We start from the raw sequence: 13,128 nt of genomic DNA, 5'->3' as shown, positions 1-13,128 counted from the left end.
CGGGGCCGGGGCAGGGGGCTGGGGGGGCAGGTGTTCTCTCCCTGGAGCTCTGCTCCCAGGGGTGCAGGGTGCGGGGGACACGGGGGGCCTGCCCAGGCTGCTCTCCGCACACAGCTGGGCGCTCAGGCTCCTTAGCTGCAGAGCTGCTCCCTTGGCGCAGGGCGTGTGAGCGCGGCCACAGACACCGGGGCATGGCTGCTGCCCCAGGGGTGCCCGCGCCCACAGCGGTGCCCGTGGCCGCAGCGGCGGTGGAGGAGGAATTGCCGTTTCTCCGCCTGCTCTGGCTCTTCCCTTCCGGCCACGTGTCTGTTAAGTCGTCACCCACACGGGAGAGCTGGAGGCACTGTGACACTGTCCGTCAGGCTGCGTCGGCCTCAGCCGTGGTTGTGTTCCTGAACTGGGCCCGCAGACCCGCTCAGTGAGCAGTGGCAGGGCTGCTGTTTAAGCTCCCGGGGAAGATGCCCTTCCGTTAGGTATATTGGCAAAGGAGACGCGCATTTCCATTTTAAGGAAGACCTTACAGACAAGGTCTAAATTTTGTCCCCTCACCAACGCTTAACTTCCAAATGTGTCTGATTTCCTTAGATTGATAAAGGAAGCTGGCAAACAGGACCCGGAGCTGGCTTACATCAGCAGCAACTTCATAACTGGACACGGCATCGGGAAGAACCAGCCTCGCAGCAAACAGATGGAGGCAGAATTCAGGAAGCAGGAGGAGGTGACTTACGTTAAAATTACTACTGACAGTTCTCAGAGCACACGCGACACTCGGCCCTAGGCACCCCCTTCTCATGCGCCTCAGGCTTCTCCTGGAAGACAGAGAGCTTGTTCCTGTGTGACTCCTGAGGTGGTTGTATAGTGGTTCATAAACTCAGAATTAGAATTGCCCTGGTAAACCAGTTTTGTGTCTTATTTGTTGTCAACCATTTCACTTTCCTGTATCGACCCGATGGCACACAACTCGGTTTCATAGGAAACGGCGTGCGGAGCCGTCACCCGTGACTCAGATGGCTGAAGCAACAAATGAGAGCTTTTCCTGGGATGGTTTGGTTTTGTTTTCCATAAAGATTTTGGCTTCATTTTTTCATACTTTTTAAGATTTTAATACAGGAAATAGCATTATAAAGGTGCAAGAGCCTCATGTAGTATTCTGGCTCTCAAACAAAATATTTTTATTTAAAGTTTGTTACTTAACTTAAAAAGTAGCAGAATAATTCACCTTGATGCCGTTTTCTATGTCATAGCTTTTTGATAATATTCCATTTGGGGAGTCCGATGGCCAGAGGCTGATAGATCTAAAACCCAATTTACTTTATTATTTAACTTTTCCTGAATTGGGAAATGGTGTTATTTTAAATCTAGGAAGAAAAAAGTTTTCACTTTATTTTTTAACTAGAGGCCCGATGCACGAAATTCGTGCAAGGGGCTTGGCCCTCGCAGCCCTGGCTGCCTCATCCGGCCCTCGCATCCCCAGCTTCGTCTGGAAGGTCATCCAGACAGTTGTCCGGACGGTGGTTCTGCTGTTCGGTCTAATTAGCATACTAGCTCTTTATTATATAGGACTCTAATTTCTGCATGATTCCAGAAAATAAAGAATGCCTTGCTTGTAATTTTTAATTTCATCTGATTAGTGAATTTTGACATCTTTGGAGGGATGTTGGCACAGTCTCACAGACATGATATCATGGTGGAGGGTCAGAATGTCAGCAGGACTCGAGAAGTGGATTCATGGGGTCACTTTGTTAGCAGGATTCTTTGTGGTCATTAAAGAAGCCAGCAGCTCCTTCAGCCTGAGGCTTCCTGTGATTTGTGCATGACATTTCTGTAAAGTTAAAGACACTTTGATTTCTCAAGTCATCTTCAGTTGAAAACTATTGTTAAATCAGAATTTCTTTGCCCGTGTGTTCATGCAGCATGAATTTTGTTGGATGTCATCTTCCTTAGCTTGTCTTAAAAATTTAGCGTGCCCAGAGTATATGTCAGAAATGACGGTTGTCACTTTTACTACATTTTTTGGGGGGGAAATTTTTTAGAATTGCTTTTATTTGGTGGATTTTTTTTCAGGTACTTAGGAAATTTCGAGCACATGAGACCAACCTGCTTATTGCAACAAGTATTGTGGAAGAGGGTGTTGATATACCAAAATGCAACTTGGTGGTCCGTTTTGATTTACCCACAGAGTATCGATCCTATGTTCAATCTAAGGGAAGAGCAAGGGCCCCAATCTCCAATTATATCATGTTAGCAGATACGGACAAAATCAAAGGTTTTGAAGAGGACCTTAAAACATACAAAGCTATTGAAAAGGTAAGGCCCAAAAATTAAAGCTATTTCTATGTGCATAGAAATAGATAAAAACAGGTTTATCCTCACAGAATGGCCTCCATCGGCATGTGCAGTGTGTACATAAGAAAGTTGAACATAAGGGTGGGGCAAAAGTAGGTTTACAGTTGTTTGTATGGAAAATAATACAGTAATTAATAAATCACAATATAAGAATAAACTGTTTTGTGTACTCACAACTGTAAACCTACTTTCCACCCCCCACCCCCTCTGTAATTACAAAGAGCCAGCAGCATTTTATAAAGCGCTGGAAAGCTGACAATAAAATAGTGAGAATGGTCATATGGATTATTCAGGAAGAATGCCTGGGAAGCATACTGTTGGTGTGGGCAGTGTGGTGACAGTTGATTGTTGAGTTCTGGAGTGATGTAAGAATGATATTGCTCCTGTACTAATGAAGGAGACTGGTAATTTGTGTGTGTGTGTGTGTGTGTGTGTGTGTGTGCGCGCGCGCGTGTGCAGTACACTGTAAGCCTGTACCTTTATGGTGAGTGTCTCCCGTGATCGATTCCGGAAGGATGCATTGGGAGAAATGGTCTGCGGCAGGTGACTTGGGAGTATTGAAGGGTGTTTGGAAGAGAGAGGTTTCCTGTCAGCGGACCTTTGCTGTAGGGACAGAGGCGGACAGCACACACCTGGCACAGAAGGCGTTGCTATCCTCACAGATTCTGTTTTAAAATGTTCAGATCTTGAGAAACAAATGCTCCAAGTCAGTTGACACCGGGGAGACTGACCTCGAGCCTGTGGTGGACGACGACGACGTGTTCCCGCCGTACGTGCTGAGGGCCGATGACGGGGGTCCGCGCGTCACGATCAACACGGCCATCGGACACATCAATAGGTACGCCTGAGCTCGTGGCGTGGAGGTCTGAGGATTGCAGGTTCCCGTCCACACCCGTGAGGCTGCGTTGTTTACCTTCTGCAGACAGGGACCAGTCTGTCCGTGTATGGCTTGTAATATTTTGATCAGAGAAAAACATGAAGTTGCTTTTTTCCATTCATTCTTCTTTTTGGTCAAGAGGCCAAAACAGGTTTGTGCAGTGAAAATGTTTAGTTCCCATTGACAAGGTTGACATAATGAAGGTGTGCTTATTTTAATTAGATTTAATTTTACAATGCTCACTGATATTTTTCTGAATTCTGAAATTTATTGTTTTGTGCCACAAATGTTGGGAGATATTGAAAATTTCATCGGCAACAATCTAAGATGATGATGAATTAACTTGTATAGTTGAGTGTGTTCTAATTTACTTTGTCCTGAGTTGGTAATAACATTTCTAAGAGCGAAGAAAAGCAGATACATGCCTAGATTAGGTATCAGGACAAATTATATGCAGCGGTAAGACACAGGAGCAGCCAGCATAAGATTTTCTTTTCAGCTTTTTATTTTGTAATAAATCCAAACTTTAAAATGTTGCAAGAATACTAGTAAGAACGCCCATGCCCCTCGCCCAGAGAGGCCTGTCGGAGTTCCACGGCTGTGCTCGGCACTGGAAGAACCATCCAGGCGTGGGTTTGTCTGTGGTTCTCATCGCCTCTTGTCTCCTCCAGCCGGAACTGTTCCTCAGGCTCCTTGGCCTCAGTGGCCCTGCAGCTTTTGGAGATGACAGGCCAGTCACTCTGTGGCCCGTCTCTCCATGTGGGCTCGTCTGGCAAATGTAAGATTATTGGGAACACACACTGGCAGTGTGTCCTCGTCACCGATCTGGAACATTCTCTGCACTGTCCAGCACGGTAGGCACTGGACACATGTGACTGTTTAAATCCAAATTTCAGTTTTAACTAAAATGAAACAAGATAAAAAGTTCAGTTGCCTGGCTGCCCTCTCCCCCTTTCAGGGCTCAGAGGCTGCCTGGTGGACAGTGCCCTGACAGAGAGCGTTGCAGGAAGTCTGTTAGACACGCTGTCCCTTCCCGTGGACAGTGTGAAGCAATGAGGCTCCAGCTCCGCACGTAAATGCCACCCCAGGAGAGGGGAAGCGGGACATGAGAAGTCACACCGGAGCACGTGACTGTCAGTACACATGTTCTCATGTTTCTCAGTTGTAGACTGAGCATCAGAATGTCTTTTTCTTCCCAGATACTGCGCTAGATTACCAAGTGACCCGTTCACTCACCTGGCTCCTAAATGCAGAACCCGAGAGCTGCCCGATGGGACCTTCTATTCAACTCTCTACCTGCCAATTAACTCACCTCTTCGAGCCTCCATTGTCGTAAGTTTAGAAAAAGAAATTCTGTGCCTTACGTATCACTGCAAACTCCCAGACGCGCAGGACCGGAATATATGACCGCTGAAGTCGGCGCCAAGATGCGACTCGGGTCGACGTTCCTGACGGACCGTTCAGCTGGGCTGAGATCCGCACAGTGACCCCGAGTTCGCAGCTGTGATTGGGCTGCTCTGTCGCTCTCTTGACTTGAGAATCTGTCTTTGAGTAACTGCTGTCTGTCCTTGGTCCCGGGGCTCATTTCCAGATATTCGAAGATGACTAATTTCGGTTGCACATTAAAAGTGTTTGAACTATTATCCTGTGTTTTGTAGTCAAATCTTGATATATCTTTATTTTTTGGTTACATGTTTGTAGATTAATGAAAATAAAATATATTAAAATTTAAATTCACCAAAATTATCAAATCTTAGTTATAATTCATTCAGTTTTTCCTGGGAAAGATTTTTAAAGTTGGCTATTTAAGATATGGAGAATAGAATTTTTTAAACTTGTGTCGTTTTTCAAAATAAAGAACTTTCCTCTGGTAAATTTCAACTTGAATGGTATTGGGGCAGAAGTTTTGTAGATACTTTAGGTGTTAATGATAACATAGCTACGTGCATAGACAACGGAAATGTTTCTTGTTACTTTCAGGGTCCCCCCATGAGCTGTATACGATTGGCTGAAAGGGTTGTGGCTCTTATTTGCTGTGAAAAACTGCACAAAATCGGTAAGCATTTGAAAAGCACGTGCAAATAAAATAAAGTTAAAAACATTGTAAAGCAAAAGCATGTCAAGGACTTGATGCCAGTGAGCTGTGGGCCCGGGTGTCTGTGCGGGAGGAGGCTTGGTTTCCCTCCGCTGAGCCGCAGACAACTGTCCTTTTTTGCTTTCTTGACGGACTCCTGTTAGACACACACAGGTTCTCCTGTACTGCTGGACCACGAGTGTTTGCACTTGAACGTATCCGTCTCTCACATTAATCCATATTAGTGTACAAATCAATCCACTTTCTGAAAAATGGGACGACTTGATCTCCATGGCTTTTGTAAAGCGACGACAATGCGCTCTTTTCCTGTTCAGGTGGTTTTGTTTGTGAAATCCTGCTCCTATTGAATATATGGATTCAGCGTAGACTTTGCCTTAGTATCACGTTCGATTACGTTTTTACTAAGAGCCAAGATGCTTTAGTTGTCATTACTCTTCCAGTTGCTTCCTCTGTTACTGACCAATTAGGGAGGCAACGTCTGTATTGTGTATGTCAATTCTCTTTGCATTTCGTAGGTGAACTGGATGACCATTTGATGCCAGTTGGGAAAGAAACTGTTAAATATGAAGAAGAGCTTGATTTGCACGATGAAGAAGAGACCAGTGTCCCAGGCCGACCAGGTTCCACAAAACGAAGACAGTGCTACCCCAAAGCAGTTAGTATTGGTTAGAGCCGAACGAAAAGCTAGCCTTTGCCACTTTCTCTTCTGCTGCATCAAATCCCAGCTCCTCTGCTTGGCTGCCCAGACCCCTGTCATTTGGCCCCCTCTGGGCCTCCGCTACCTCTCCCACCGCACCTTCTCTCGGATCTGCCCCTGCGCACAGGTTCTTGGCCTCCCCTGTCAGGTTCTATCCAGAATAAGTTCGTTCCATTTGAAGAGGTGCTCTCTGCTTTACTCCCTGCAGGGATAAGATGCGTGCTTCTCTTATGTGTGGGGCTAAGACAGAAGAGGGTCTGGATGATAAAATAGACACGTGGAAAGGACACACTGGCGGGCCTAAGTGCAAATACCTGTCAGGGGTTAGGATGTGGCCTGCTAGGAGTCAGAATCCCTTCTCTCAGCGTACGTGTCCAGGTTGATGGGTGGTGGTTCATGCACTACAGCAGCCGAGTCTGACTCCGGTTCCAGCCGTAGAATCGGCAGTGCCTTATGGGTAGGTGAACGTGGGCCTAGTATCGCAGACCTGAGAAATGCTTATTTACTCTCCAGCGGGCTACGTAATAAATAGGTCTCATGCCTCGGTTATTTTCTCAGCTTCTCCTCCTCAGCATTTAGTAAAGCCAGGAGTAAGTTTCTTTCCTTGCCAACATCTGGAAAAGAGGCTATTACATTTGAGCATGATGCTTAGTTTTTCTTTCCAATTCTAGATTCCAGAATGTCTGAGGGATAGCTACCCCAAACCCGATCAGCCCTGTTACCTGTATGTGATAGGAATGGTTCTCACGACCCCGTTACCTGACGAACTCAACTTCAGAAGGCGGAAGCTCTATCCCCCTGAGGACACCACAAGATGCTTTGGCATACTGACAGCCAAACCCATACCTCAGGTGAGGCGCTGCCCAATGACTGTCGGTGTTAGAAAGACATCGTTTCTTTCAAAAAGGAAATCGTTCCCTCAGGATGTTCAGTGTTTACAAATTGAGCTGTCTCTTGTGTTCTCTGATAGAAAGCGTCATTTCTCTCCTGAAGTTAAACAGTTACAAAGGAGTAAGGTCGCTGTTAACCGTGGGCACTTTGTCTTCCTTTGTGCTAAGATCCCGCACTTTCCGGTGTACACCCGCTCTGGAGAGGTCACCATATCCATCGAGCTGAAGAAGTCTGGCTTCACGCTGTCTCTCCAAATGCTCGAGTTGATTACAAGGCTCCACCAGTATATATTCTCCCATATTCTTCGCCTTGAAAAGCCTGCGCTAGAATTCAAACCCACAGACGCTGACTCAGCATACTGTGTTCTACCTCTGAACGTTGGTAAGGACCCGACTCCGAAGAGGGAACGTTTGGCTGGGCAGCTGCTTTTGTACCTAACACAGAAGCCTCTTTCTGTGGTAACTGTGAGACACCTTTGTGAGGAGAGAGCTTACCCAGAGTCTTTTCCCTATTGGTGTTTTAACAAGCTAACCGTCCTTTTCTTCCCTCAGTTAATGACTCCAGCACTCTGGACATTGACTTTAAATTCATGGAAGATATTGAGAAATCAGAAGCTCGCACAGGCATTCCCAGTACAAAGTATTCGAAAGAAACACCCTTCGTTTTTCAATTGGAAGATTACCAGGATGCCGTTATCATTCCAAGGTGAGCGTCGGTAGAGGTGAGCGGGCTGGCGGTGCGTTGTTTTGGAAGAGTCACCTGTTCGCATGGGGAAGGGAGTGCGCGGTGGTGTTGGCATTGCTGTTTCCCTTCGTGGTGGGTTGTTTTCTCCAATTACGTCCTTACAAAACCAAACCTACATCCTGCAGTGGAGGAGACCTGACTTTGTGAAGATCAGGTCATCTAATGGTGTTGACAGGCTTCTTCCTGAAACCGCCCTCCTTTTAATCCCCAAAGTCTTCTATAGTTTGATCATAAATAACTTTGCTTAACATTTTTATAAGGAATAATGTTATTAAGTGCAAAGGAAATAATAAATCTGAATTTTCTTACTTTGTACAAATGTAGGGAATGGAGATTTTAGGCAGTTTCAGAGTTGGAGTAATGGCCTTGGCCTGATTTTTTTCTCTGTGCCTCAAAGCCGTATTTAGAGTGAGCTGCCATCCAGCTACCGGTCAGTGACGGCGCAGTAGCCCGCCCGTGGCGCTGTGTCCCGGTCGCATTAGTGATGTTCGAGTGTCCGCGCAGTTTGGGCCTCGGCAGTTTCCTGTGCTGTGTAGATTGCTGGAACTAAGAGTTGCTTACTGATGCCCTTAGCTTCCATGTGTTACTGAGGTAAAGATACTGAGAAAGGAGGGGAGGATGGTCAGGTAGGTTTGGCTCGATATAAATGTGGTGCTTTTTTTCAAATCCACTTGAAATATATAATTTGGAATGAAAGTTTTCATTAGTGTTATTTATTGTTAACCTTTTGAACTCTTACTTTACAATCATATTTCCATTTCCATATTAAAAACAGTTAGTTGTGTTTTGAGAACAGTTGATTTAAACCACAAGTCACTAATTTTTTTTTAATTTTTTTTTTTTTTAGGTATCGAAATTTTGATCAACCTCACCGGTTTTATGTTGCTGATGTGTACACTGACCTTACCCCGCTGAGTAAATTTCCTTCCCCCGAGTATGAAACGTTTGCGGAATATTACAAAACCAAGTACAACCTTGACCTGACCAATCTGAACCAGCCGCTGCTGGATGTGGACCACACGTCCTCGAGGTGAGGGCCGCGCTCGCGAGGCACACGCAGGGGCTCCGTGTCCGCCCCGGGCTCTGGACCCGGCGCTGGGCACGCAGATTGCCCGGGGTGGTCCGGGCCTGCCGCGGCAGCGAGCTCTCCGGGTGGGCAGGCGGCACCGGCGTCGGAGGTCACTGGGAGAGCGGACTTGGGTCTGTTTGACAGAATCGTTTTGCCTTTTTGCAGACTTAATCTTTTGACACCTCGCCATTTGAACCAGAAAGGGAAAGCCCTTCCCCTCAGCAGTGCTGAAAAGAGGAAAGCCAAGTGGGAGAGTCTGCAGAATAAACAGGTGATGTTAGCAGCGCTTAACGTCTTTAACGACAAGCTTGAAGTTTGTCTTATCAAGTGAACGAGTGACTAGTAAATGTTTGGAAATGGCCCAACCCTTAGGCTTTGTTTTGGTTTAACTGTGTTATGTGTTGACTTTTATTTGACTTTTTTGGTAAGTCTGAACAGTTTAACTTTTACCATTGGTACAATTATACATGAAATCATCCTTATAAATTCTAGGATAAATCCCATTTGGCCCTCAAGGATTATTTGAAAAAAAATTTTTTTTCACTATGTCAGTTACAGCTGACATTAGTTTCAGGTGTACATCATAGTGGTTAGACATTATATAACTTTACCCACGTGATCCCTTCCATAAATCTTACACCTCCCCGACACCACACGTAGTGATTACCGTATTATTGACTGTATTCCCTGTGCTGTACTCTCATCCCTGTGACTGTTTTGTAACCACCAATTTGTACTTCTTAGTCCCTTCACCTTTGCACCCAGCCCCTCCCCCTCCTCACCTAGCAGCCATCAGTTTGGCTTATAATTGGCCCATTGACACAATTATACCATGAAGTCATCCTTATAAACCCTAGGATACACCCCATGTGGCCTTCAGGATTTGTATAAAAATATTTTTAAAAATAGGCTTTTGCTGGCACGGTTTTTGTCCTTAGCCATTAGTGAAAGTGGTCTTAGATCTGCTTCCATTCTCCTGTGTGTTTGCTTTATATTGATGTGTTCACGCTTCTTCGTATTCACAGATCCTGGTTCCCGAGCTCTGTGCTATCCACCCGATCCCAGCCTCCCTGTGGAGGAAGGCAGTCTGCCTCCCCAGCGTGCTGTACCGCCTTCACTGCCTTCTGACCGCGGAGGAGCTCCGGGCCCAGACGGCCAGCGATGCCGGCGTGGGAGTCCGATCCCTTCCTGTGGATTTTAGGTATGCCTGTTTGCAAATGGACTGAATTAAGTCTAAACTTTAATTTTATACAAAATGCTTCTTAAAAACACAAGGATGTCTAATATGTGACATAAATGCAGCCTTTGATTCCTAAGTGAAACATCTACATATTGAGTCCTGTGTTCCTGTAATGTTATGGAGGGAGGTGAGATACTAGGATCCCAAGTAGTCAGCCCTCCTCAGTGATGGGCGCCGAAATGGACACGGTCCTTGTCGCCGTGCTGACTGCCAAGCCTGCCTCCTCGTATAAGTCCGAGTTACATTGACAAGCAGTGCCTTGGTGTCCTTTTGTCTTCATTATGTTCTCCCCACATTATTCCCGCTAGTAAAGTCTCCGCTCTCTGGAAGTTACTGGCTAACCACTCAGGTTAACTTTGATTACCCAGTCGGCAAGACCACGTGGCTCGGGGGGTGAGGGACTTCACAATGGAAGGGCAGGGACTGTTGTTAGCTCCTCTTCCACGCTGGACGCTTACGCACAGAGAGGTTATGTGACTTGCCCAGAGTTTCCCAGCTCGTTAACTGGAGGACTGACCCAGGCGTCAGCGTCCGGCAGCCACCCTGTTACCGACGGCGCATGCCCCGTGTCCCGCTCTGCAGTACAGTGTGCAGGCTTCTTCCTTGGGAACTGGTTTCTCTACTCAAGCAGGAGCGTAGATATAGGGTCTTCGTTTATTTCATATTCAGATTACTCTTGCTCTCAGCCTAGCCCTTTTGAAGGATCTGATGAAAAGTTATAAAAATGTCTTTGCAGATACCCTAACTTAGACTTTGGGTGGAAAAAATCTATCGACAGCAAATCTTTCATCTCAATTGCTAACTCCTCTTCAGCTGAACATGATAATTACTGTAAGCACAGCACAATTGTCCCTGAACATGCTGCACATCAAGGTGCTAATAGAACCTCCTCTCTAGAAAGTCATGACCAAATGCCTGTGACCTGCAGAGCGTTGTTCAGTGAGTCATCTGGTAAGCTCCCCATTGACGTTCCCACAGATCTCACAGCAATTAATGGTCTTTCTTACAATAGAAATCTTGCCAATGGCAGTTATGATTTAGCTAACAGAGACTTTTGCCAAGGAAATCAGCTGAATTACTACAAGCAGGAAATACCTGTACAACCAACTACCTCATGTCCCATTCAGAATTTATACCATTATGAGAACCAGCCCACGCCCAGCGATGAATGTACTCCACTGAGTAATAAACACCGTGATGGAAATGCTAACACATCTACCTCAGATGGCAGTCCCGGGAGGGCCGCGCTGCCTGGCACCACAGAAGCTGCTGCCGTGCTCAAGGACAGGCCGGGCTCTGCGCGGAGCCCCTCTCCTGGGTACTCGTCCAGGACTCTGGGCCCAAACCCTGGACTCATCCTTCAGGCGTTGACCCTTTCGAATGCTAGTGATGGATTTAACCTGGAGCGGCTCGAAATGCTTGGGGACTCCTTTCTCAAGCACGCCATCACCACGTATCTGTTTTGCACTTACCCTGATGCGCACGAGGGCCGCCTTTCATACATGAGAAGCAAAAAGGTAAGAGGTCCTTCTTGTACTTTGCGAGTCAGAACAGTTATTCAGTGTGCCCGGATTGGCTGCAAGTGTTGGGGAGTTTCAGAGGATCAGGAAAGGATTAACCTCGGGGCCCACACCCGGCCTGTGCAGCTAAAGCCTGTGGCATGCGTGCCCAGGAGTTAACACAGATCTGCTTGTCCGGTGAAGCACTCAGGTTTGGTGACTGACTTACTGATGGGCATTCAATTCAGATGCCACTATCTGAGAGCGTGAGCCCTACCTAATTTAGTTGGATGCAGCGTTTATTGGGAGGGCGCTGTCCTGGCCTACAAGGCACACACAGGGGTTAAGACCCGGCTTCCTCGGGGCCCTCGTCTCCGAGGCTTAGGGTGCTGGGAAGGGAAAGAGCAGCCCCTCTCCCGGCTCAGTGAGCCGGCGGAAGGAGATTGAGCTCGGGCTCTGAGGGAGCAGTGCCTGGTAAGACACAGGGAGGGCATGCTCTTGCATTTAGTGTGGAGTCAAGATTTAAGGAAGAAAAGTGATGAAGGTGAAACCTTTAATGGTGATGAAAAGAGGTGTCACAGTCGGGTGTGCCTGTTTGGCAGATAACTCAGCTGCCGGTTAGGTTAGCCTGTGCACTCAGCGAGGGTGACCACGCGTGATCAGAGCAGGTGTTCACGGAAGAGGTGTGGTCACAGAGCGTCCGTGGAATGGACAGATGGCAGAGCGTGTCGGCTCAGTGAGGCGGCGGCGGCCGCGGTCAGAAGTGGGGAAATTCCTGAGCAAAGACCTGCGGAGGCGGTGGGTCGAAGCCGTGCTGTGGAAGGTCTTTGCCGCGAGGCGAGGGGATCTGCACTTTGAATGTGTAGGTCGCTGTGGCATGGGGAAGGCACTTTTTGCATGAGGGACTATGACTGTCAATAAAGCGGTGGTTTTAAATGGTCAATCTGGTAGCAGAATGCAGCGTGAGTTGGAAAGCAGGACCGACGAAGCTGAGCGGTCAGTGGCTTTGAGGAAGTCTGCGCTTCAGCAGAAGTGGCTGTCTGGGGGCGTGCTGTTTCAGAGGAAGGAACCCCTTAGCCGACACTAGGAAGTGCTTCCTCTAGCCAGACCCTGCTCTCTCCTTCCATCTTACCCATGAGGGTGCGGGAGCAGCGGAGGTGACCTGCCTGAGGCCATATGGCAGATAGATGGCGCCCAGCTGCCGTGGAGACCTCGCTCTTCACTGCACTGACCTGTCCTTGCTATTGCCCTGCAACACCAGGCACTAGCCTGGGTGTCTTAGCCCTTCTCCCGTGCCCTTTTCAGCGAGCCCCTGGGAGGTAGTTACGGCTCCATTGTGCAGATAGAAAACTGCTCAGAGGGTTCGGCTCATGGAGGTCGTCTCTCTGGGCCGGGGTAGTCAGGCGTTCGTCCGAGACTGGAGCCCATGCCCTTCACCTTCGTCTCTGCTGCATCCCAGCGTGGTAGGGAGGATGCAGGGATGACAACCACACACACACACACACACACACACACACACACACACCCACACACACACACGGAGGCTGGGGCGATAATGGTGCTGGTTGTGAGGTAGACAGAAATGTAGGAATCAGGGTTCAGGTTGGGTTTTTAGACCTCATGGAATATGAAGTGGGATGTTCAGATAATTGAGAATTTAGGACTAAGAT

At 47.5% G+C, this 13,128-nt stretch overlaps 1 protein-coding gene across 1 annotated transcript in view; it reads left to right on the top strand.

The window, feature by feature from the left end:
- DICER1 (dicer 1, ribonuclease III) overlaps positions 1-13,128 on the top strand; it is a 64,306-nt gene that overhangs the window by 37,705 nt on the left and 13,473 nt on the right. Inside the window, 13 exon segments of the mRNA XM_054715738.1 lie at positions 586-718; positions 2,065-2,307; positions 3,030-3,184; positions 4,423-4,555; positions 5,204-5,279; positions 5,834-5,973; positions 6,687-6,866; positions 7,074-7,287; positions 7,458-7,611; positions 8,498-8,680; positions 8,885-8,990; positions 9,745-9,920; positions 10,696-11,476. Coding sequence (XP_054571713.1) covers positions 586-718; positions 2,065-2,307; positions 3,030-3,184; positions 4,423-4,555; positions 5,204-5,279; positions 5,834-5,973; positions 6,687-6,866; positions 7,074-7,287; positions 7,458-7,611; positions 8,498-8,680; positions 8,885-8,990; positions 9,745-9,920; positions 10,696-11,476 — 2,674 coding nt within the window.

Source organism: Eptesicus fuscus, chromosome 5, assembly GCF_027574615.1.
Source record: "Eptesicus fuscus isolate TK198812 chromosome 5, DD_ASM_mEF_20220401, whole genome shotgun sequence".
NCBI classification, from domain to species: Eukaryota; Metazoa; Chordata; class Mammalia; order Chiroptera; family Vespertilionidae; genus Eptesicus; species Eptesicus fuscus.
Note: the sequence above shows the minus strand (reverse complement) of the source record. Positions and strands in the feature narration are given on the sequence as shown.